Source organism: Ambystoma mexicanum, chromosome 6q (genome assembly GCF_040938575.1).
Source record: "Ambystoma mexicanum isolate Mex_15411 chromosome 6q, UKY_AmexF1_1, whole genome shotgun sequence".
NCBI lineage: Eukaryota > Metazoa > Chordata > Amphibia > Caudata > Ambystomatidae > Ambystoma > Ambystoma mexicanum.
In genome coordinates this window covers 1,157,621,159-1,157,648,231 of record NC_090937.1, presented here as the reverse complement: position 1 = coordinate 1,157,648,231, position 27,073 = coordinate 1,157,621,159, and the positions used below count along the sequence as shown (strand labels likewise).

General features: G+C 46.5%; 1 protein-coding gene across 1 annotated transcript in view; it reads left to right on the top strand.

Moving 5' to 3' along the window:
• LIMCH1 (LIM and calponin homology domains 1) overlaps positions 1–27,073 on the top strand; it is a 1,245,196-nt gene that overhangs the window by 290,986 nt on the left and 927,137 nt on the right. The window contains exon 2 of the mRNA XM_069631748.1: positions 20,638–20,708. Coding sequence (XP_069487849.1) covers positions 20,638–20,708 — 71 coding nt within the window. The remainder of the gene's footprint in view (positions 1–20,637; positions 20,709–27,073) is intronic.

The window sequence follows — 27,073 nt, the reverse complement described above, 5'->3', positions numbered from 1 at the left end:
CAGCAGGGGCACACCAGAAAGGAACGCTGTTGTTGCAGCGATGGCTCTGGAGGAGTGAACTCTCGGACGGCCGGGCAGCGGTTCGTTCGCCAACCGATGACAATGCATGATGCAGCCGGAGAGCCACCTTGAGATGGAAGCCTTGGACAAGGCCTTCCCATGGTTCACAGGATGAAAGTTTGCGAGCAGTTGTGAAGTCCTCCGGAAACCTTGTGCGTGCCACATAGAACTTTAAGGCATGGGCAATGTCCAGCAAGTGCAAGGCCCTTTCAACCAGTGACAAAGGTTTTGGGGGAAAAAAGGTAACACTGAAGGCTCGTTGAATTCGGCATTAAAGAGGGGAGCGTCAGCAACACCACACTATATTTGTGAAAAGTAAGGTATGGTTGCTTGCAGGATAGGGCCTGGATCTCACCCACTCCCCTGGCAGAGGTGATGGCCATGAGGAAAGCCGTTTTCCACGAGAAGAACTTGAGAGTGGCCTGATGCATAGGCTCTAAGGGGGCACCCCATGAGCCTCGTCCAAACCACATACAGTTATTTTGGGGTGGGGCGGGGTGGCAAAACTGTCTAGTCTATACCAGTAAAAACGATCCCCTTCTCCCTGTCAAGCCCTTCCCTGTTTCTCCGAAATTGCATTGCACACCCATTTAGCCTCAGTGTGCGAAACCATAAATCCTTATGCTATGCCAAAGAACATCCATGTACCTTAGTTCTAAACCACCGGAGAGAACACTGCACGCCAACTCGAAGGAGTAATAAAACCTTTCCATAATGAGTACCATTAAACCCAGTAGTGTAATACTGCCAATACATTCCTGTTAAGTCTTTCCTCCACACTTACTGGGACACACCCCTCCTAGCTTCTGTAAGCGGGTCGGGCACATGGCCATCACAGAGAAGCAACACTACTGCAATAGGCAAACCCCAACATAGACACCCTTAATATCGGATCCGGAAGAAAATACTGAATCCAAAAGTCCGACCTGACAAAAAGTCTGAAAATGCATACCACCAAAGGTTTCAACACCAAATGTTCGAGATTTCTTTCCTTTTTCACCCTTCTCTCCACATTAGTTATGTCGCCATTTAGTTGTACGGAAAGATTGGCTACACTCCCAAGCCATTAAGTAATACTGTACTTCTAATTACTAAACATAAGTGCGAGCGTCTCCCAGTACGCTTCAATGGAAATGCAGTTAAATGACCAAGTTGCGAAATGGTGAACACCCCATACCTCATACATTTACCTGCTACGCACATATGCATACGCATATGCATACGCCCGTCGTTCCACTGTTGTACCTTTAATGGTAAAACCGATCGCAGCCCGTCAAAATTCAAAGTCCGAAAGGAACATGCAGAAGTCCTACATAGACTCAGGAGAGAAGCTAATACACTTTCTGGTGCTGTTCTTAGCATGTTCTCCATACTCTTATCCCACAACCGTAGTTGGTGTTCATTTCATAAACCTCGCCCAGCGCGACTGCTCTGCCAAATGATCTGCCAATTGAAGTTGGAACTAGTCTATAGCCTCAGAAGGAGTGAAGGCTGAGCCGGCCTTGACCTAATTGCACTGCAGATCACCCTTCAGCCCGCAAAAGCCAGCATTCACCCGCTGGACATGTAGGTCCACATTTCTATTGTGAATGCTTGTGGTTCCGCATGCACCGCGCAAATCACCATAAACACATATGGATCCCATGTGGCGCGTCTATGGCAGCTATAAAACCTACAAAACAAATGCTGTCAACGGCCCTGCAACCGCTACTGTGCCATACATACAATTATCTACAAATTCGCCAGTTTATATTATTATCTTTCGGATGAGAAGAAGTCTAGGGGGCCGGTGAGGCCTTAAGGACGTTGTCGCCCGTGTGAATGCCATGTACCGCAATGTTTTGCATGTAACCTCAAAGAGTGGGGTACCAAAGAAGACCGCTTGTGATCAGTTAAGTTTGAAAACTATTTAATGTAAACATGGCCATCTGTTTGCAGCCAGCACAGCTTTGTCAAGCCCTTTTCCTTGAAAAGCAGGGTCAGGTATCCCTATTTAACCAGTTTTGACGGCCCTTAGTCAAACGGTTCTTCCTAGCCCCCCCATATGAACAAAAATGCGGACGGTGACCTCCAGCACTCCACTCGCTGAACTGACTAACTAGCAAAGTGCCTTCTCAATACCCAATAAAGCAACTACATCAAGTGAACGGGTTGTCCTCCGCCCTGTGCATAGGTGCATTATAAATACCCAATAACTTATTATACAACACGGTACCCTTCGTGAGAGGGGTGCGTCATATAATTGGCAGCCGCTCTGTCATCAACCTACCACATTGACTTGCCCACAGGTTAAAGCTCCCAAGCCTCCCTGGCCCCTTTGCCAACTTTGCAAAGAACCTTTGGTGACTGACTAACTAACCAAACCCACTATGCCATAAACGCGTTTCTGTCCGGCTGCACTCTTTCCGTTGTAACGCACAACCTTGAAACCTGTGCGCTTCCCCACATTTATTGCTTCTCTCAATGCCGAGACTGGGCAAAACATTCCTAAAACATAAAAAGGAAATGCTGCCTGTTTAAAGGTGCCCCTGGCGGCAGATACACTGTAAACTGTTCGTGTCCACACCACAACAGCTCATCCAATCCTTTGCGTGCCCATTCAAAATATACTCCCCCAGCAAGTCATAAAATAATGCCCCCTCATAACTCGCATGCCCTTTCTGAATTGCACCCAACAGCATGGTCTCCAATTGGCACTTCAGTAATTCTTGCTCCGATTTAAAAGGCCCTGCCAAAAGTAAACTATGCTTCTCCTAATGCAAAATTAATCCACACCCGCTATGTTTATAAACAACTGCCGCACCTGCTTCTTCGTCAGTTGTAAAAGCCCCCCCTGACCCCCCAGCCATAGCCATCGAGGTTATGTCCCTCGCCACCATTTTCCTTATCTATTATTTTCTCCGTCCCCAGCTTGGTGTGGCTAGAATAGAGACTTGGCTCTCTCAGCCCAGGCTACTTATGCGCCCCGAGGGATCAGCCGTTTCCGACCGGACCCACTGGGGAACGCGCGCTACGCCCCTTCAGAGAGGAGGCGAGTCCACAGAGGGGGTGGCCAGAGGGGCGGCCCACTGTCTCAGTGCACCTGCTGACAGTCCCCAATTATTTACACAGGTGGCACATATGGATGTCCTACACCTCCTTGGGCTGCTTGCTGCATCACCAACAATGACTGGTGATCGGGCGAGCCCCGCATCCTCGCCACTCCAGCTGGGCCTTTGTCTCTGAACTGTGACCAGAAGACAGACCCATTACCCACTTCGGGTGGTGCTTCAAGGTCGGCCCACTCCCTGATTTTCTAACTCTGCTGATGCTCCTCACTCTGTGTCACAGTCACGCACACCACGCGCAGGTCCGCACTCCCGGGCTGGCTCCAGGGGCCCAACCAGCAGGCTTTGTGAGGATGTCCCTCCAATTCAAAGGCCAACTTGCGTCCTCGCTCTGGGCTCACTTCTCTGGTAACGCCATCAAAGCAGGAGAGCACTGCTAAAGCCTGGGAGATAATGGATAACCAGCAACGCTTCTCGGTCCCCCCACATCCCTAATGAAATGGGAAGCCAAAAACGAGCTAAATGTATATTAGGTGCTCCCCATTTTGGCGATTCCAATCCTTTGTGAGGAAGTCCCTTATAGACCCCTTCTCGCTATAGTGCCACCTTGCCGGCATCTTTCAGCACCACCTCATTCGCCACTCGGAAACAAATTTGTTAAAATGGTGCCTCGGTTCCCTTTCTGAACAAAAACCGTAGCTCTTAGAGGCTAAACACCAGTATTTGGCGCTGTATGAAAGCATGGATAATTACGTCTTGGCATACAGTTCTTGCTTATATTTTGTTCATTGCACGCTTCGTTCCCGGGCCTGCATCTGGTTGCCACACAAGATCCAGACTGTCTGTGTGCAGTGAACTGTAGCCCTCCCCTGCTGGCTATATTTCTCTAGATGCCATTAGACGAGTACATACACACACATGCTTTTATCGCTGGCATGCGTGCCACATGATTTCTGGGATACCTTCTCACCGTCTAGTTGTCTGGAACGAGCCGCCTCAGGGCAGCGCATCTGCTCCACAAGCTGCCAGCGTCCCTCCCCTTCCTGTAGATGCCTGCGGTACCCGGAGCTTGTAAGCTGAGCCTGACGCATCGCATGATGCCGGGGGAAATGACCACTCAATGACTGCCACACTGTATCGCCATCCGCTGCTGGCTAACCGCATTGCTTCAGCGATCACACGTTTCCCTGTGAAATACCATATAGGCTTAATCGAGTGGTTAGTGGGATGGTGTTTGCCTTGTTGGGGACGTGCTCTGGGGATGACCCAACACAAGTAGCACACGCTTACAACAAACAAACCCAGACACTGGACCTCACCCGCGTGTACATCCTTAAATACCAGCCAATCTACACATAAAACACACAGACCCACTCCCGCATAACACTCTCATAGAAAACAACCCGGGCATTGGACCCCCCCCCGTACGGATACAAGTCAGTGTGCACAACCTTAAATACCAGCCAATCTACACATAAAACACACAGACACAATCCAGCATAACAAACGGTCACATAGAAAACAACCTAGGCATTGGACCTCACCGTACGGATACAACAAGCCAGTGTGCACAACCTTAAATACCAGCCAATCTACACATAAAACACACAGACACAATCCAGCATAACAAACGGTCACATAGAAAAAGACCCAGGCATTGGATCTCACCTGTATGCATGCAACCAACTATCTGCAAGCCAACACACACAGGCGACTGTTTCTCCTGTTTCTTGGCCTATCCTATCGCTGTACTCTCACTAACCAACCCCGTCCTCTTACTTCGAGCCACGTGAGCACCCGGAGACTGCCCTTGGGTGGTAGCGCTACATAGTATAAATCAACATAACATAACGTGGCTGGTTCTGATTGTTTGAGGCCTGCGAGTGTTTCTGGGCCCCATAGATTTCGTTTCTTTTGTGCTGTGTCTGTTGTGAATGTCTCTACCCTTGAAAGTGACTAACAGTTAAAAGGCCAATGAACAAAACATCCATGTTACACTTTAGGATAGTGGCTTTGTGATGAATTCCATAACAAACTGTGTGTGAAAAGGAAACGGGATAAACAAATTCTGTTCCAGCAAACTCCTGTTCTTGATTGAATTACCATAGCGCAGCAACAGGCTGTTGTTTTTCCTGTTTCACGGAGCAGTCTGGGTCCGTTTGAGGGGCTGGCTGCGCGCCGAGCTCGTATTATGCAATCCCGCCCTGTAACCAAGAACAAAGCACTCGAGTCGTTCCAAGATGCAGGAAGCGGTGTCGAGGGAGATTCCAATCAGACATTGCAATTGGAAGGCGAATAAGTTAGCAAATGAGATGGAGGCGGAGGAGGGACACATCCACCCGAGAATGGGCCAGTGAGCACATAACACCCTGTGCACTTGTCAGAAGCTGGATGAGCTCAAATGGGCTAATGGGAAAGAGGCGGGGCAAGCAAGGGGTTGAGAGACCCATCGGAGAGGGAGGAAAGAGATGATTAAGAAACTGAAAATGGGGCGATGGATGAGGAGAGCGAGAATGAAGGGCCAGCAGATGGTTGGATGGTCAGAGAAGGGGGAGCGGAAGATGGAGTGGGAAGGGCGCCCGGGCTACATGGCTACCGGAGAGGCTGAACGTGTAAGAAGTGGTGGCCAATGGGAGGAAAGGTGTAGAGCCTGAGTCCAGAGCAACGCCTCCCTGTGTTTCTGTTTTACATTTACCGCACAGCGATGTGCTTTGCGTTATGTTTGTTTATTTATAAACGGAGTGAGAACTAGCCGTTTTAATTTTGTAAGAAGCTGAGCTGGGAATATTGTCTATAATATGTTTTCATTGTTTGGTAGCTGTGTTGCAAGTTGTTCCCTGCTTAAGACACAAGGCGGTGTATGATTTGGGAGCTAGTGTGACTACATGGAGATTTGTTTTTTTGTTCCAGCCGAGTATCGGGGGCGCTTCCCTGTAAGTCGGTACTGAATGCAACTCCAAACTGCGAATGGGAGCTTTCTCACAGCGAATAATTCCCTAATGTGTGGGCACAAAGAGAAATGTGTTTTGGGGTTCTTGGCATATGTAAAGGTGCAGAAGTAGTCACGGGACACAAAGGCCTCCTTCCCCTGGCCTGCACTAGGCGTTTCTGTATAGTTCCACACAGGAGGGGAGTCTCCTTCCCCTGGCCCCCACTAGGCTTTTCTGTATAGTTCCACACAGGAAGGGGGTCTCCTTCCCCTGGCCCGCACTAGGCTTTTCTGTATAGTTCCACACAGGAGGGCGGGGGTCTCCTTCCCCTGGCCCGCACTAGGCTTTTCTGTATAGTTCCACACAGGGGGGGGGGGGGGTCTCCTTCCCCTGGCCGCACTAGGCTTTTCTATATAGTTCCACACAGGAGGGGGGTCTCCTTCCCCTGGCCCTCACTAGGCTTTTCTGTATAGTTCCACACAGGAGGGGGGTCTCCTTCCCCTGGCCCGCACTAGGCTTTTCTGTATAGTTCCACACAGGAGGGCGGGGGGTCTCCTTCCCCTGGCCCGCACTAGGCTTTTCTGTATAGTTCCACACAGGAGGGGGGGGTCTCCTTCCCCTGGCCCGCACTAGGCTTTTCTATATAGTTCCACACAGGGGGGGGGGGTCTCCTTCCCCTGGCCCGCACTAGGCTTTTCTATATAGTTCCACACAGGAGGGGGCGTCTCCTTCCCCTGGCCCGCACTAGGCTTTTCTGTATAGTTCCACACAGGAGGGGGGGTTCTCCTTCCCCTGGCCCGCACTAGGCTTTTCTGTATAGTTTCACACAGGAGGGGGGGGGTTCTCCTTCCCCTGGCCCGCACTAGGCTTTTCTGTATAGTTCCACACAGTAGGGGGGGGTCTCCTTCCCCTGGCCCGCACTAGGCTTTTCTATATAGTTCCACACAGGAGGGGGCGTCTCCTTCCCCTGGCCCGCACTAGGCTTTTCTGTATAGTTCCACACAGGAGGGGGCGTCTCCTTCCCCTGACACGCACTAGGCTTTTCTATATAGTTCCACACAGGAGGGGGGTCTCCTTCCCCTGGCCCGCACTAGGCTTTTCTATATAGTTCCACACAGGAGGGGAGGTCTCCTTCCCCTGGCCCGCACTAGGCTTTTCTGTATAGTTCCACACAGGAGGGGGGGGGTCTCCTTCCCCTGGCCCGCACTAGGCTTTTCTATATAGTTCCACACAGGAGGGGGAGGTCCCCTACCCCTGGCCCGCACTAGGCTTTTCTGTATAGTTCCACACAGGAGGAGGGGTCTCCTTCCCCTGGCCCGCACTAGGCTTTTCTATATAGTTCCACACAGGAGGGTGGGGGTCTCCTTCGCCTGGCCCGCACTAGGCTTTTCTGTATAGTTTCACACAGGAGGGGGGGTCTCCTTCGCCTGGCCCGCACTAGGCTTTTCTATATAGTTCCACACAGGAGGGGGGGTCTCCTTCCCCTGGCCGCACTAGGCTTTTCTGTATAGTTCCACACAGGAGGGGAGGGGGGGGTCTCCTTCCCCTGGCCGCCTCGGGTGATGTTTTTTTTCCCAGTCCAACAAAGGTGGGGGGAATGTCTCCCATCCCAATGTCTTTCTTAGGTCCTTATTCAATAATCTCAAAGATGTCTTTTTTCCAGAGGATATATCTTTCCTTCTTCGGTCTTGTCTTGACTTTTACCAAAAGATATTTCTCTTTCCCCCTTTACTTTTACTTTATTGCTTTTGTACCGCGCCCCACTGACCCTTGGTTTTCTCTTGACTTTTGCCAAATGATGTTTCTCTCCCTGTGTTCTTCACTTCTTATTTTGTGGGCCCCACAGCCCCTTCTTAAGTTATCTCTCTTAATCAGGCCTGGTTCACTGTCCTGCCAGGCATTGTGTCACATGTACAATTCTCCAGTTCTTTCAACAAACCGGTCACAGACCCTTGTCTCTCTTCTGGTTCCTTTGGGGTGCTCTCTCACCCAGTATGTCTGTTTCACCCAGTATGTCTGTTTCTTTTCCCTGCTCGGTCCCACTCGGATGAGGAAGATGGTTCACTGCTTCCTCCCAACCACAGCCTCTAGGGGTTCCAAGCACCTTCCTAGTCTCCCTCCCAGTGATGTACTGAGTGGGGGGGAAGGTGGGGGTAAGCTGACCCCCTGACCCACAGGCTCTTTTGAGAGCCTGACCAGGACTTTTGTCAGTGGGACACCTTTCCCGATAGGCACCTCAATGCGGGTTCCCAAGGGGAAAGGTGTCCCGCTGTCAGGACAATGTGTGCTGAGCAATTCCGTCTCAGCATGTTCATTGTCCTGGCAGCAGGACACCTTGCCCTTTCTGAATGGGAGAGGTGTCCTGCTGCCAGGACAATGTTCCAAGGAGCTCCGGGCAGTAGAGGGGTTCTCACGTTTCTCTGTGCCAACAGAGCATTTCAATGTGAGCCATAAGGCACTGATGGGAGGGAGGGGGCGACTTTTAGCAGGGACTTTTGTCCCCCTAGAAATGTGCATGGGAGGGAGTGATCAGCGGCGAGAATGGTGCATAATGCTGCAGGCTTTATGAAATAATTACTATGGCTTTACGCAAGGGGGATTTTTTAGGCTAACATTGATCTGCATGATGCTATTGTGACTTTGCATGCAGGATGGGGAGAATAAAACTAAAGCCATCCTCTTATTGCTCTATATTTATGTATTTTTGGCAGCACACGCAGTCCAAGGGCTTCTAGGTGCTAATTACAGAAAGCAGGTACACAGTAGAGAATGGTAAAGACAGAGTTAGATGAAGGTGGCTTTTCAACTTTTGTCTGAAAGACTGGTAGGAGGGTTCAGCCCGCAGGTGGAGGGTTCAGCCCGCAGGTGGAAGGAGTTTATTCGAGAGGGTAGCCGCCTGAACTGCATCATATTTCTATGATGATGTATATAGTGTACAGTTTATTATGAAAGGGTAGTTTCTTATATAATGTGCTTTGCTTGCACCGAATTGCTATAAAGTAATATTTAACCACATGAAATGCAAAGGGAAACCTTAATAAATATCTATATCAACTAAACCTGGGAAGATGTGCTAAGTTGCTTAAAATGTCCTCATCCCGGCTTCACCATTTAACTAAAGTATGTGATCCTGGGCATATCATTTAACTGCACTGTGGGCATCATTCCAACCTTGCCGGTATCCTGGTGGTAAACCCGCCAGGGTACTTGGAAAGTCTGTCACCGTTTCCGGCACTCAGTCCGGGGATTATGTGTACCGAGGGACAGAGTAAATCCCCATTCATGGAGGGGATTTGCGGTGCCGGTAATGAGGGCTTTGTTTGCCGGTAGGGCGCCTGCCTTGCCTTGCTGGAGGTAAGCCAAGGTGCCTCACCAGCAAACCCATAGTCGGGTGGTGCGTTAAAGTGCCAGTATCTGCGCATAACTGCACTTTTCTACTGGACCGCCCGACTTGGAATGAGGTCCTCTGTCTTATATGCAGCTCTGTGATTCACTTCAGAGCTTATGTTAATACATCGTGCTGTTATTTTAAAAAAGCCTGACTATAGAGTTGCTCCATATGTAACAATAGTGCAGTTTAGGTAATTTGCCACTTGAATTACTTATGGCAATTTATTCTAAAGTCACTTCCATTGCCTCCAAGTATCAAAGACGAATGATGCTCCTTGCAATGTCCTTTTCTGTGAAGTAATTTCTGTTGGTGAAATCCATATGCAAATGAGGAGGTTTGTATGTATTTTGCCCCAGAGCACCTGGAGAGAGCTCTAATAGATGAGTTTCCTGCATCTGCAGTTTTATTTTTTTTGTTGTGTTAAAATGGCAACTACCACTAGTGTTACCAAAAAAGTAGATTGGGGCAGGGGTGGGCAGTTTGGGGGCGCGAATGAGACCGTATGGAATTGCTTACACTGCATTTGGGGGGAAAGTAGCTGGATTTTTTGTTCGTGGCTCGCCCCTCCCCTACTCTTGCAATGCTGCATACTCCCCTGCTCCCGCTCTGTACCCTTCTGATTTGGTCGGGGAGGATTCCGTCCTCAGCAACACCGGCAAGCTTCTCTGGCTTCCCATTGGTTCTCGCGGTCTGTTCTCGGTTCTCAGTGGCTCTGCCACGCTGGTTTCTCCCTGCAAGTCTGGTCTCACCTGTACCACTCAATTGGCTTGCTTCCTGCCACTGGATGTTGGGGTTCTGGTTAATATTTGGGTTGCTCATTATGTGGGCACCCCAATCTCCTAAGCCCTGATATACAAGCCCACCCCACAATTATGGCCAAGAAACAGACGGGTTGTTCAACTTGTTCAGCTTGTATTTATTTAAATGGGGGATTAAAGGTGGCCTCCAGACTTTATTCAGGGAAATTCACCACAATGTTCCACAATAATGGGCAGCTTTTCTACAGAAAGCGAAAGCAATCTGCATGAACAAATCTCACTACTTCTTACACAAATATGAGTTTCTATGATCAATTCTGAATATATCTTAAGCTCTGAGTAACACTAGACATTCTAGTTGCTCTTCTAGCGCTTGTCCATCAGCATATATGTCTGTCACATTTGCAAATGAATCAAAGAACTTTGCTTTTCACCTATAACACCAGCATTTTATATAATCTTAGAACTGTTGCAAGTCTCACATTTCCCCTGTAGATCTAGTGCTGCGGGCTGCTAGCATGTTTGTGCAGTTTACATTAGGCTTACAATAACTTGCATTTGAATTCCGCAGGTTTTGGTTTAGGGTAGCTGTGTTCATAGATTCAGAACACACAGAATTTCAGTTCCCACACTCAAACTGGAAGAATGGGTTTAGAAGTTTATTACATAGGCGTACGTGGCCCTTCCCTCTTACTTCACGCAGAGCCCCACTGTGCAGTTTTAAGAATATAAGTTATGGGAGGTACATTCACATCATTTCTATGGGAATAGAAATGACTCTTTTTTTTATACTTGCTTTCTTCTCTCCTTCTGTAATAAATAGCTGTGATATGATATGGCCTTTAAAACAGCTTAGGGCCTACACAGAATGCACATTATCAAACTTATTTTTATTAGCCTCTGCTGCTATGTTCGTCAACATATCAAAGCCCAATGTGAACTACTTCTGTGAAAACCCCTTGTGTAAAATGTTATGCGATTTATGATTTTTGAAAGTTTGACATGCCAGAAACACAGAAATACTATCTACACCATGGTGCACACAACTCAGAAAGGTGTATATGAAGTTGAATTGACATCTCACTCTTCTACATGCAGTATGATTATACTGTTTATGTCCCATTTTAATCAATGTATTTTAATGACACTTTGCCAAGCCACCTGCTTTCTGGGACTTAGTAGGACATTGTTATCGAGTGCATGTATAATTTCCTTTGGGGCAATCTTATACTCCCTTTTGATTATTCTTTAAAGACATTGAGCCAGGAGAAACACATGTGTTCCCAAGGGAGTCTGTCATCAGGTAACGTGCACAGGATTCATGCACTGGAACAGGAACCTTCTTCTGAAGCCCTTAACTTGGTATTTCTCTTTAATCCATTCAATGGGAACAGGTGTGTTCTTTCCTGCAGCTCTTCCCAGTGTCAGAATGTAGTTCCAACAAAAAGTCTGTTACCTCTCTTGAGTTCAGCATAAAGTAGTTTAACAAGTTCTTGGGGTTCCCTTCCCCATGTTCCAAGTAACACAGTTCCAAGCACCAAAAAGAACCTTGGTCACTAGTCAATGAAGAGTTCAAGTCTCAGGCTTCTCTTCCCCAAGGTAATATCCCAAGACTATGGTTCAGCACAAAATGATCTGTTGTCTCTTAAATGTCCGTGGTCACTCTTAGGCCCTCTTTGGATGTTGAAATTGTGAATGTGTTGAAATAATTTTCCAGCTTTGTTTCAAAATTCAAAGTTCACAATTGTTTATACTTGTAGGAAAAGTGGCATTCATTTTTAGTGTACAGCATTTACTGGCTGTGCTTGAAATTAAAGTTCCATTTTAATTCTGAACTTTGTATGTAACAGTTCTGCTTTCTTATGAGGTTTCCACTAAGTTCAGTATTCAAGAATACAAATATTGTGTTCACTTTAGTCTTCAATAGATGCAGGTTGCCTTTGTTAATATTTTCCTTCAGTTCGAGATTCATTAAATATAGTTTGTGTAAGTTTTGGTCTTCAATAAGCATGGGTTACGTTTGTTGATTTTCCTTCAGTTTCATATTCAGAAAGCACATGGTTTGCAGTCAGAATGCCCTTCGTTCAACCCGTGATAGAAGATACTCATCAATATTTAATCTACAGAGACTTTCAAAAACGTGTTATCTCGCACACGCGACCACTCCGATACAAAGTATTCTTAGGTAATTAAATTTGGACAGTGGATTGACCAACCGAAGACCTTCGAAAACGTGTTTCTTCAAACAGGCAATCACTTCGATACAATATATTTCTCGCTTAGCTCAGTATAATGCTCGCGCAATGGTTTTCTCAATAGAAAGAAAGTCACTGGTCGCGTTCAAAGGCGTCACAGCAGTCTGGATCAGGCGGCCTTCTGCTCCTCCCATCTGGGGTCTCACACTTGCCCCTCAGATACCCCTGTGTCCACGTCTCAGCACAGGGGAGCGAGCATCTTGAATGAACATGAAAGGGACAGCCTCTCCAAACGGCTCCCTTCGTAACGTTTGGTATCAAGCACAGAGTCCCAGCTCCCACGCCACACTTGTGCCGGCCTGCCTGGTGCTGTTCCACGTATAGGCTTCCCCGCTGTCTCCTCTCATACTTCTGGGCTGGTCTCCATTTATACACCTGTAGCCCCTTGACAGGCTGTAGGTGTGAGTATTCAATTAGCCCTGCCTGACCACAATTAATGGGACTTGCCTTGAGCTTGACAGCTCTTAGCAGGTATCTTCTTCATCCCAGTCCCAAAGTGGTGAAAGAGCCTGGTCTTCATTGCACCACGTTGCTTCTTCTTCGTGCCAGTACGGTCATATGTTAAATGGGGATAAATGAGGGGAACATGCTTATACCAGCCTATGAAGATGGAAGAAGGTTTGGGTTGGTCACGAACATGAAAAGGGGGATACCATGTCCCGCCTGCAGGCCCCTTTCTTTCTTACCCTCTTTCTGTGTTTTTGAAGCTTGTCATTTCTCCTGATGTTATTCTGCCCACAGGGAATGGGGTAACAAGATCCCACAGAGGTTTCTGGGACTTAGGGGTAATTCCGAAATGGCAAGGGGAAATACTGTGTCTCACCTGAGGACATTTCATTCCAATTTCCCAAGTATTCCCAACCCAGGTGATCCTCCCTTGCTTCTCCACCCCCAGGGTCAGGATCCAAATGCAATGGCCTTTCCCTGGCCACCTGCGCAGAGGATCCCAGAGGAATAGATTTGAGAAGGCTGCAGGTTTCTCAAAGTGCACAGTATATTTAAAGAGTCAAATATTCCCATTGTATGTCATAATTATGTCATACTGTTTTATTGGCCTACTACTTCCATTGGCTTACCCAAAAGTTAGACGCTCCTATTGAATACTGAAGATGGAAAATCTGTGCAGACCCTCAGTCCTGGATGACCCCCCTAACCGGAAGAAGCCCCAGCAACAACATGGCCGCCGATCCTATGACCATATGTCAATCCCCACTGCTCCAGCCGTGGACAACTACCACGAGCGGTACCGTGCCGGCCGGCCATACGTTCGAACTCTGCCCAGAATGGACGAAGAGAGTCGAGACTGAGCTGGAGACAACCGCATGGACAGATTTGACTAAAGACATCACACGCAAAGACGCCATGGTGCAGGTCGTTGGAGACATTCCCACGACATAGCCCCGTTAGACACGAAAGGCTCGCTATTGCACCGCAGAAACGCAAGAAGAGCTTGTGTATATTCTTGCAAATGCTTAACGCAACTAACCCAATGGAAGGACAGGAGCACCCAAGGGACCTGACCAGCCATGATTCCCTCACTAACCTATGGACATTATAACGACTCCATAACTAAAGCCAGAGCAGGCCTCAGGAGAATACAGCAGGCGGCATGATCGCAGAGAAATTCCAAAAACGTAAGGTACTGTACGAGCAGAGCAGCAGACTGCCAAGGACAGCATGTTGCAATCATATCGTGAGCCAAGGTGACATCGGCGGCAGGAACAAGTATTACCTGTAAAATACACACTAATCCATGGCAATTGAGCTTGCAAGAGTGGTCTCCGGCCACGTGACCCGGTGAAGTTGTGAACAAGCCAAGACGCAGAGGTTGAGAATGAGCAGCGGCCCCACGGCTGGACAGCAACTTGCAACATAATTGTTACCTCCAGGATGCCTTCTAAGATGGGAATGCAGTGCTCTAATGGCATTAGTCATCTTCCCACTATTGCAATATGCAGACACATAGTTGCAAATTGCTGAGACATAGTAGACATGTACTGAGAACAGGTGTCAAGTTTGTCCCAGACTTGGGGGCCCGCAGCCTGACCAATCAGGACACTGGGTTTTGCGGGTAGATGGCGGGAGTTGCCAACCAATCACCAGGCTTTCTCACTGTAACTTTTCCAAAGTAGCAACTTTCGGGGATGATCCAAGTACGCCACCTGATACAGTACTGTCCACTCATAATCCTCTTGTATAGGGTCCTATACTGGACCTACCAGTCAGGGGCCAATCCTGGGCCTAGATAGGTTTAAGAGGGAGTTTGCCAACTGATGAAGGTTATTACGTCACGAGTATACAAAACTGGCCTGCGAGCCAAACTGCTGCGAGATGTGCCTGAGCGTTGTTCATGCATATACCCCCTGTGCCTTTGGTATAATAAACCACAGTTATCTTTGCTCCTTATGTGCACCTCGGCTTCTTGGGACTTGAGAATGAGTTAGGGCCTTCCGTGAGCTAAGCGGCTGCGGACCCTCGGCACGGCTCTGCCAGTCCTAGAAATTACCCTAACAATACACATCCCCAATCTTCATTGGATGATCATAATTCCTAAACTGGTGGGGACCAAAATGACTCCTAAACGCTTTACATGTTGAATTGTTTTACTAACGCAATTCAGGGTAGCAACATGCAAACTCAGTGAAACCAAGGTTATTGGAATCTGTGTGACCCAACTATTTGGTATTCTGTTTCATGAATGTATGATTTTTATTTCTCATTTTACTAATTATTAAAAATCATAGATCATGCAAATTTGGTGTCAAAAGGAAGGAGTCTCTTAGCCTCATAATGGTCCCAGACCCATATATCTAAGTCTAATAGTTCAAACGTTATAGGTGAGATTCACTTTGGCATATCAGGTTAATGGTACATATGTGGTGTTTTAAAACCAAGGGAAATATACACATCTAGGCTTGTCCCGGTATTCCACTTGGAGTCTCGTGGTCAGCACTGGAGTTAAATAAACAGCTCTTTGTGAGTTAGTTGACAGGGCTCTTTTCTTTTGTTCTCCTTGAAAATGGGTGATTTATATGAGAACAGAGTTAATTTGCTTTTGAGGCTGGCTTGTAAAACCAACCATCTTTTCATTCTCAATATTAATCTTTAACATTCCAGGAAAATAGCATTTGCAGGTTATGTAGAGTATTTTTCTAACATTCTACTCTGCAAGACTCCCAAGGATGGGAGGCTATCTGGCTTTGACTTGAAACCTAGGTCAACTTGAAATCTACATACTATCAGGCTGAATCGAGCTCTAGCGTCATTCAAACCCCTCAAAAGAATCACTATTTTTCTACATATTTATACTGTAAGATAATATTTAATTCCTCTATTTTATGTGTGCTCACTAATCTGACAGTTGTTGGAGAAATAAAACATTACATTTACTGACTCTGAATAAATGGTGATTCCTTTCCTTCATTTGATGTACAGTAAGAAATGCATGATCATGCCATTTAGAAAACTTACATTCTACCACAGAAAATGTATAATTGTAAACTTTCGGTAACAAATTCTGTGTTCTCCGGTTAACAGGATTATAGCTCGGAAGGGTGTGCAGCGCTTGTTCTTCTTGACATTTTAGCAGCGTTTAACACTGTTCACCACACAATCCTCCTTGTCAGACTGCACTCCCTAGGAATCTGTGATTCAGCACTCAACTGGATTGCTTAATTCCTCACTAACAGACAGCAAATCACCTATCTTCCCCCTTTCCTCTCCACCTCACGCCCCCAGTGAGCACTGGAGTACCCTAAGGCTCCTGCCTCTCATCCCTTCTCGTCAACCTTTACATGACCCCTCTGCTCGGGATCATCCGCTCTTACAACTTCACCTGCTATAACTATGCTGATGACGCGCAAATTATCTTGAGAATTCCTAAATCAACCTCAGACCCTCATCCTGACCTAGCTGCATGCCTCACTGACATTGACCTCTGGATGCAGAGCAACCATCTCCTTCTGAACTCGGGGAAAACTGAGATAATGGTATGCAGCAAAACAACTCTATTTCTCCAACCGTCTCCCTGGCCACCACTCCTCCCCCCACCACCAGAATTGACTTGGTAACCCCTCAATACGGTCAGGTAAGAACAACCTGCACACAGGAACTAGCTCCAGTGACAAATTAAATTGAACGTTATGCGCCGGCTGGCCTCCTACATGCTCAGCAATAAATGCCTAGTTGCTGTGAAGCGCAACCAAGGTGATTTTGCAACCCTAATCCAGTCTAGAAATGTAATACCCTGGACTCCAAACCATGGGCATAGTAGCACTTATTCCCCTACACTATGACTGTGCTTTGCTGTTTGTGTATTGTCCTCCACCGGGTATACACTACGCTCTCAGGCCAGGAGATATCCATCCCCAATTATCTGAAACTAGTGCCCTAGACTTGAAATCCGAATCCTAGCAGCTCTTATGTACTTATGCCATGACTGAACTTGATCATTGCTTTCCCCAGGTGTGCACTACGTTATCAGTCCAGAAGATGTCTATCTTTGCTAATCTTACTTATCCGGAATTATTGAGCAGAACCACATACTCGGGGCCTACTAGCACTGATAGCCAAACAATATGATTGGGCCTCATCTGGTTGTCATCGTCCAACAGATATATAATGCTCTCGGATTAGGAGATTCATAACCGGATCTGTCTAGGAGTTGATCGCCTGAACTCCTTTAACCTGGGGCACAGCATCACCTTGGTTCTGATACTTTGATTGGGCTTTATCTTTGTCTCTTGCTGATATGCAATACTCTCTCCTATCAGATGCACGTTTGAACACTCAAGCACGCTCAGCTCTTGCAAGGGATATCGATGCAGTGTAATTTCACAATTCCAAACCATAAACTAGGACAGAATACCCGACCACCCACTGTAAACAAATACTTGGGACCTGGAAAATGGATCCAATAGTCCTTATGCTCTGGCATTAGAATGGACTGTCTCCGTTTCCCCCCCCCTCAAGGGAATATGCTCCTAAATCAAGCAAAGATTCTGGTGATGCAAGCAAGGGACATCAATGTATTGTCACATTTAAGCCAAAGCTAAATAAAGAGAGAATGAATATGATAAACTGAAAGCAAGAGAAGCCTAACCATAAGAAAACCTCTCACCGGACCGGGAGCACTAAAACCTACTGCTGCATGTAATGTCAGTAAGACAAAGCCCCAACTAAAAGGCCTGGCCTAATGATAGACTCTCGGGTTCACTGAGCCCCAGTCATCATATCTAGGATGTACTTGAATGTCCAATAGAACAAAACCTGATGCAAATGCACACTGAATAGGTGCCTCCAATAAGTAACTGCAGACTGGACAAGGCACACAGATGTTACCATAGTCGCTGATGCTGAACCCTTTGGATACGCTGAGCACCGTTCATAACGTCTAGGATGTAGTTGTAGGACCGATAGAACTGAACTAGATGTAACTACACTCGGAGAAGGTGTCTTCCTGTAAGCAATTGCAGATTTAACAAGACACAGGGATGACCGTAGACCTGCAACCGCTCGAACTAAAGCCCCGAACCTAAAAGAGAGATACGGTCACCTTGACGGCACTGGAAGTCTATCCGGAAAAGGAACCTGCTCCAATCCACACAGGCACTCAAACATACCATTTAATGCTAATTCTCTCCTCTGCACCAACAAACAATAGAATGCAGCAATACACCTTGATTAATTCGACCTAGCCGCACACATACTTATACACCTCCATGAACACCTCAACAGTCTTTAGAACGCAGCTATATCCCACGAAACACTGCCTACATGTGCACATAATCCAATTCACAAGCTCCACCCCAACCAGATTGCAGCTACCCAAGTCTAATTGGCCCTCCTGCACACATTCCACTGATCTCACACAACCACTGCACCGCGCCTAGCACTAGAATGCAGCTAGACATCACTTAATACGCCCTGGCTGCACACATACGGCGTGCACCCAAGCACTATTTTCTACCCTACTCTCTCCACTGATCTGGGCTATGGTCCCCAAAGCGCTTTGAAATCATACGCACTATACAAATGGCCAATAAATAACATAACATATATTTGACAGATTCAAGACTCTTTGCACTTTTAGATATGAAGTTCCATTTCAAAGTGGTGCATTCTGCATCTCCTGTTTCCCTTGACATGGAGTACTTTTCACCCAAAGACTAGGTTTTTACCAAAGGCTCAATATGTCGAGTGTTCTTTCTCAGGTGTGCAGTCGATTACCTGCATCCCGCAGGTGCACCCTAGTCATGGTAGCGAGCAAGAAGTAGACATCATAACGAATATGATGCATTTTATGGTGTCTCTCTCACTTAAACTTGAAACCGTCTCCATTGGTCGTTGATTCTCCCTACACTGAGCCATCTGTCTCACTCATAAGGAGTAGCACAGTTTGCACATTTCGGCATCAGTTTGCTTTAGGGAAATAGTCTTAAGTGCCATTTACATTGACACAACTTATCCTTTTGTTTATAAGAGTCAAAAAAGGCATGAACTAAGGAGATTTACGCCCTTTATAAAGGCAAAACGTTACCGGGGATTGGTCCAAAGCACGCCTGTTGTCAAGGTTCGAAGCCAGGCTGTTACAAGTATCCTTTGCCTTCTGACCTCATTTCCGGAGTCATTTGCCAGAGGTAGGGAAGGGCAGGAAGTTATAGAGAGCCCTAGCAGAAACCAAGATGGTGGATCCACTCTCAGCCAACCTCTATCCTCGGTCTACTCTAACTTCGCCCCTTTTCATGTTTGCTGGCTTCCATGGGACTTCAGTGATCAGCTTCCTGGTGTGAATGTGGTTTTATGTCAGTACTGCCTTTGAAGCCCTGGTGGTGGCGTGAACTCCCAGTGAGTGTACCTGTCCACTGGAAGGAAGGTGTTGGCCTTCTTCAGGGGAATCAATGAAGCAGTGTCCTGGGGCATTGCCTGGGGCATTGTCCCACATGGCCATTGTAGAGACCGCCAGGCTGTTCCGGTAATGCACCTCAGCCTAGCTCTTCAAGCGGATCCTAGTATGATATCCAAACGCTGTGGCTGTAAAACCATAAATAAAAGCCATGATGGCCAATGGGGTCACAAAGATTAGTGTGCCACTAGACTGACTTGCATACACCATTATATTTTGAATGCGAGATTAAAAAAACACCTTTACCCATTGGGACTTGGGTTGGTGCTGGGGGTGTCAGAAGACTGAGTGCTCTATGATTTTGGCCTAGAGCATGATGAAGTGGGTGGGGGGGGGGGCTGATTAGCAGAGCTCCTTTTCAGGAGCAGAATTACCTGCATCATTAAAGAGTAACCCTCATCATTTGATTAATAAAAAATAAAAAAGATCCAGTCATCCCGCCCTCCCCAGATGACAGTGGGAGATCTGCCAAAGGTGAATGGTGGCAGAGGTATCAGGCTGACGAACTGTGTTGCAATAAGAGGACTGGGAGGTACTTTCTAAAGTGGCAAACTGACCCTGTGTGCTTTGGGGCATTACTCTCATGTTGCCAAGCTGAACACCTGTGACCGTTTAGCGGCCAGACAGCCCAATCTTTGCACTTTGCTTCTGTGCGTCCTCTGCTACTGTGGCCTCCACCCAGCCCGGGGTCCTGCAAGCAGCTAGGTGTGTATATTGACCGGGAATAGGTTTGTAGGTGCCGCTGTCATTCATCTTTCGGTTCATTTTTTATTTTTGTATTTAAAAAATAAAATGGTAATGCTTTTTGTTGGTGCGCCCTTTGCTGCTGATGCCTTTTAAAGCCAGCCTTCTGTTGTCTTGGCGTTGGTTGTAATGGCACAGTTGGTAAGATAGGGGGCAATAGAGTCGCCATTTTGGATTTGGTCTTTGCCCTGCATTCGTTCGAACAGTTCCTAACTGGCACAGTGTGTGTAAATAAGACCATTTACGAGATGTATGATGTATTAATTACATACGCACCATGGGTATTTAAAATCCTATCGAGTCCGTCGTTCAGACACTTTGATAGAAATGGTGTGTGTGCGCGCGAATGACCACGTGTAAGTACCACGTTTCCTTGGCGTCATTTAATGTAATGTATTAAGGAGGCTTCCTTTAGGTCTGGGAAGTTGAGTAGCTCATTATACAAAGCTGAGATTTCTCTGGGAAGGACTGAAGGTGGTTAGATTGCCTTTGTCTCTACAAAGTACCGATGTAACCACTCCTCTCCCCTTTTCTTTTTATTTCTGCAGCAAGTCACTGGCAGAAGTTTCGGCGATAAGGATTTCCGCTGCGGATTGGAGACCGGCATCCTGCTGTGCGAGTAAGTTGCACTGAAGCTCGTTCTTACCTGCTGCGCGCACTCCACGCACCCTCAATGCAAGCTTTGTTTCTCTCACCACCAGTGCAGATGCTTCATGACGTAGTAGTTGCAATGTTGGCTTTTCTGTTACAACAGAGGGAAAAGGAGGACTTCGAAAAAGTTATATTTAATGCATGATATCATGTTCAGGGCTTCCGACTTCAAAAACAGAACGTAGATTGAACGCATACCTTCCCCTTTACTTAGGGAAATGCTCGTCCAGTCCTGGTTTTAAGTTTGTATTTGGGGAATTGTAGTCCTGGGTTTGCATTGGGAAAATACAGGACTACAAGTTCCAGAATGCAAGGATAAAACCAGGACTGGACTAGCATCTCACGAATGGAATAGGGCGTTTTGTGACGCGCGCACAACATCGTGCAGCAAAATGCCACACAACACTTACCTGCGGCCCTGGTGCCTCTATCTGTATTGGTGCCCTTGGAATGGGAGACATGGGATGTTTGGTCCATGTCTCCGGGATTGGCGTCCTCTGCCGGCAACCATGGTGCCGCCAATTTTGCCCGAATGTGCGCTGCAGACGCGACGAACAGAGCCCCGGTCCGTGCATGCACACGGTTCTAGTTTCCAGGGCAACCACTGGATCTAGCCTTACTCTGGTGGCGGCCTATAAAACCCAGCCACCCACAATGGTCACTGGGCCTCATTACAACTATGCCGGTCAGAAACAACGGTGCCAGTAAGCTTACGAGCACCGTTGTTTCCGGTCCGGCATACTACAACTCGGCTGGCGGGTACCGAGTTTTCACTTCACAGAAGCACCGGCACCATTATTAATGGTGAGGGTGCTTCCGTGGTCCCCATTTCCATGGGGACTTACCATTTGCCGGCGCCTGCCGGGGTTGTAGCCGGGAAGTCAGGTGCCAGTAAATCATTACAGGTCCGGCGGCAACCAGCCGGTAGCACCGGCACATTTACCGTCGGACCCATAATGAGGCCCACTGCGTCTTAACACAGTAGCTACTACTGGGTTTCCGCTGCCTTTCCAGCCTGTTTTCCTCCCTGCTTCTCTTCTTCCTGCCCGATTCCTCTCGCCTCTGTTTTGCCTTCTCTCCTTGCCTTGGTCCCTGACAGTCCCCTTCTCTTGCCATTGAGTGAGGCTCCTCCTGTTCTTCTGCCCTGCGTCTTTCACCTTCCTGATTCCTGCTGGGCAATATGCCCTTGTCCCAACATTCATATCCACATCTACAACTCACATTCATACCAGTCATTGGGCCTGATCACGACTTGGCCGTTACCGCCGAATTCCCCGGCGCTAATAGCGGCGGATCACGAGTTCGGCGGTAAAGTAATTTCCCATTGAGCCCATTCGGGAATGCCCCGTTTCCCATTGGGCTCAATGGGGAATTTTTGCGCTCTTACCGCCGGCGGATTTCCCGCCGGCGGTAATAGCGCACATTTTCGGCAGATTTCCCCCCAGCTTAGAGCTGGGGCGAAATCTGCCGAAGTCCTGATTTGGCGGACCCTTAAATCCGGCGATAATAGCGCTACCGCCGGATTTAAGGGTTACCGCCAAAGTCGTGATCAGGCCCATTGTCTGGTAACACAGAAACAATAGTGGTTTGCCAAAAGAAACTCTGCATGTTCCACAGTCTGTTGTAAAAACTGCTCAAAAGAGAGACCACGCCATTGCTGACGTTCTGTACGATCTTACTGATACCTTTAAACAATCCAGTGGTTACATTACACAAGTTGTCTTTAAAATGTTTTGTATCGTGAGGTGCCAATGGGAAGATAGTTACAAAAGATTCGAAAATTAGAGTAGTTTTAAACCTGCTTACCCTTCATGGGTCTTAATATGCTCCAAAGCGGCCAGCGTCTCTTCAGTGTGAGCCACAATATAAAGTTTTCAGCTCAGGCGTTCTTTAATGTTACATATTCACCATAATCATGTGACTATGGCGTTCTACGTCATCACGCAGCGCGCTACTGATAGAATGAATAGATGGTAACGTGCACTTCTATCGGCCCAATCATGGACATAAGAGACAGACCCTCATTGCGTAGTTGTCCTATTTCTGTGATGAAATCACAACCAAGAAGTGCACAATAGTGTCAATGATCTATTTGCATCAACTCATGAGCACTGACCTCATATCTCTCCCCAATCGAGTGCATCCCTGTAGCAAAAGCCCACATAATTGTCAACAAGGGTCCAACTATAGAGCCATATGAAACATTATAAAGCTCAACGGAAACCAGTGGGCTATGGGCCCATATGGTTTAGCCAACGCAAGTTATCATTCCCAGGGACTGCAGCCCCTCAGGGTTTCCAAGGAGTCTACCAATCAGTACAGGAAAGCTAACTGAATATACACCATGGAGTCAGGTTCTAAAATCCCACTGCTCCATTGGGTTTGGACCTCTCTCGAATGTTTCTAGGGTAAAAATCCATAACGGCTCCCTATAGGCCATTTGTTTTGCTTCCTGTGCAGTTCTCCCCTCCTGATTCTTGTCCACACAGGACCAAGACAAGTCCTCCAAAACATGTCCCATTTCAAGGAAGTGCAACACCAAGGGGGCATTGAGGGGTGTGAATCTTTGACCGATGTTCATTGATTCTTAGATGAACCTCCCTTGATGGCTTACCAATATAGATCTTTTTATATGGACATGATACTGCATCTATGACATTCTTACTTTTACAAGTAGTGAAAGCCTGCAACTGCCATACTCTCCCCGTATGCTCAAAGGCCTGAACTTTAATTGAATATTTACATGCAACACAACCGGTACAGAGGTAATGTCCAACCACAGGGATGTGATGAATATTATGAATCATCATGCGTTTAGCCGTGTTGCGGCTTGCTTTTGTGAGTTTCTGTTTCAGAGTTTTGCTTTTTCTTTTCAAAGCAAATAGCGTTTTTTCCAGTTTTACTCCTGCTGTAATATTTAAAATGCTCAAATTTTTCAAAATTGTTCCTTGAATTGCCTCACTATGTTGACAAAAAGTGGATGAGCACACCAAGCGATCCATAGAGTCAGATTTTGTTTTAGGAAGGAGTAAATTATCATGATTAGAAAATCTGACCCTTTTTCTACAGCGTCTAATCAACTTTTTGGGGTATCCCGTTTCAACTATCTAGTTTGTAAGGCATCTGCATGATCATTAAATTTAGCAATGTCTGTGCAATTCCGACGCAGATGCAAAAACATCCCATATGGTAAATTCTGTAGTAAGCTTTTAGGGTGCTGACTTCCAAAATGTAAAGTAGTAGTCCTCAGTCATCTTCCTGAACAGTTCTACTCGCAGACTACATTCCTTATAGAAAATAGACAGATCCAAAAACGATATTCTTTCTGCAGAATACTTGTGTGTAAAATGCAAGTTAACGTCACTCTGATTCATCCAGTCTACAAATTCCTTCAGAATTTCTGTTTACCCTTCCAAATTATGAGGATATCATCACGGCGGTACAATATAATAGACCAGAGAAAAGGAATGACATCCCTTAAAATGGAACGCTCTTCAATTAGAGCCATGTAAATAATGGCTAGATTGGGAGCAAAAGTGCAACCCATAGCCGTGCCTTTACACTGCAGAAAGTAGTCCTCCTTAAACATGAAAAAACTATTGGTAAGTACCAATGACGCACAAGCGATCAAAAACTCTGTAGACGATTGCTTGATAAATTCAGATACCCCTCCCACTTAGTGGCGAAAACAATTCTTCCGATGGGCCTCTGCTTAATTTCTGATAGTGTCTTGGAATGGCCAACAGTCTTTTCACCTCCTGATCATATAGATTCGCATCAGTCGCGCCAATGCCTCCACCCTTATCCGCCGCCTTGATCACAATCGAATGATCCCGGGCCAATTTTTCTAGCTTGGTATTCAGCAAGAATAAGATTAGGGTGAAAGGCATGATGTTGATCGTTTATAATCTTTACAAGTTCCATCAAAACCATTTTCTCAAATGTAAGTACTTCAACTGGTACGTCTGAGGCATTAGAGATAAAGGTGGATTATACAGCCAAACCCATTGTTTTCCTCAAAATCAATGTCTTTATTGGCAAAAAAAGAACTTCAATCTTAATTTCCACAAGAAGTATTAAATCTTACTGTGAGCTGCAAGGGACTGGGAGTTTGCGTGGCACAAATGACAGGCAACGCTGTAATATAGACATTTCCACCTCACTCAATTCACGTGAATTCATGTCCTCTGGATTTTCTTTCTGATCATTGTATTCTTGTTTCTCCCCACCTTTGCCCTCTGGATCATCTTGGACGCTCGTGCAACAGCTTGGACATCCCAGACCAGTGCTCCCACTGACCCTACACTACATGAATTCTGTGAGGTCATCCCGTGGTTTAGGGAGAAGGCCCCGGTCACCCCAGGGTATCAACTTCTCATGGGTTAATTGGGTCTTTAGAGGTGTAGACTCGAATCACTGGGAAAGAACAGCTTTTTGATTCCAGACTTTGAATTCACCACTCATTCAGGTATTTATGTGGGCATCTTCTGTGTGGCCAGCCTTCTTGGATTGGCTTTTCAGTGAAAGGGAGGACGGTATGCACATCCTGTTTAAGTTCTCTTCTCTTTTGCGAAACCCTGGATACTGCACTCTAGAATTGGAAAGTGGACACAGTGTCCTTCACATCACTGCCAAGCAGATACAAAGTGGAAAAAAGAATGGTGTGCCGGGTGCTTTGTCCTCTTGAAGGAAGCCGGCCAGATTTTCCCTAAGAGCAAGAATAAGATAATGAAAGAACACACATTCATTTGTTATGGTCTGGAGCTTCAATTAATAATTTTGCTTCGTTTTTTGTATTAGTTGACTGGTCTGCAAACTCTCTCCGAAATAAGTGTTTTTCATTTTGAAACCGTGGGTTGTGAAACTAAACTGTTGCCATTTGTGGAAAAAGCGATTGGTTGTCTTGCCTGTGCCTCTGATGGGTCTCGCATAGGGTTGTAGTTATCTGGCCTGCACAACGCGGTCTCATGCATCTGAGCAGTATTTCTGGGTTTATGGATTTGTTTTTATGAATGAAAATATCAATGCTTTTGTTTCATTTGTACTGAAATGTAGTTGCTGAAAGTGAGCTTATCCAAAGCACACCCTCAATTCTAACTCCTAAAGTACCAAAATGTATGACCAGCCAGGTCTTGAAGCAGTACCTTCCTGGTGCAAAAACAGAACATCTAATAGACTTTCCACTGAACTTACCATCCCTCATCTCTTTCAGGAAAGCCCACAACCCGCTTTTCTAGACCAATGTTTCTAGATGAAGGACTGTCATGAACCCTATACCCAACATATATCGGTAATGTGACAAAATGACTAGTGCTGTGCAGGAGTAAAAGGAAGAGCAGTGGATAAACAGCCTCCTCAGCTCCACAATGCTACAAAACCAGCAGCGATCCCAATCATAAAGGTGAAACGGGCACTGCTAGACAGATAAATCTCTGCCGCTTTTGATAATGTGGGCAGAGGGCAGGCTATACACTTCAGGAGGGGTGTGAGCTGATACAGTTGCAATACAAACAATAGTATGATGGTCCCAAAGTAAAATAATGTCCACCAATGATCTAAAAAAAAAACTGATATTGTACACAACGAATTAAACAAGCTTTGGCAATACCAACTGTTTGGGATTTTGTAGGCATGAGAAAGGCACTTGACAGGCATTGCTGTAGTGGTGTTAACTGACCATTGATGGTAGCAGGTGCAAAATGGTGCGAGAACTTGTGTATATAATAGCAGTGCCTGGAAAATAACTAATGCTTATGTACATGCCAAAACTGTTGGCTTTGCCAATGCTTGTTTTTTAACAGGACTTCATAATACTTCAAAATGGCTGAACGCAGACCTGGTTAAGACATTTGTATCACACCAGTAGTGTGTTTACAGCTCTATTTAAGTAATTAAATCTCAGCCTAATTTGAAACACGGGCAGGCAATTTGAGTACACAGTTTGATGGCAAGGCTTGTTTAAAGTTCTCATGAGGAGGTGTTTGGGGCAGGAACTGGGTGTGAATAGCCATAGGGATTACCATGGCCACGGGCAGTCAATGGGTGGGCAAATTACCAAACGCCTACAAGTTTTATGTCCCTTATATGTCATTTCTTCCCTATCCGTACTCCAATGCAATCATTTTGGCTTTTAGGTGGCGAAGGCACCACCTAATAGCCCAAACTAAAAACTGAAGACCCACGCATGTAAATGTAAAGGAGCACAGAGAATGCAAACTTGAGAATAAAGGGCAATCTGGGTTGATATTCAGGGACCCTCAGGGAAAGGATTTCTGCAGCAATGTCAGTGTTCAAAGATATGTCTCTAAAAGCCAAAGAAGGGGGGCTTAAAAG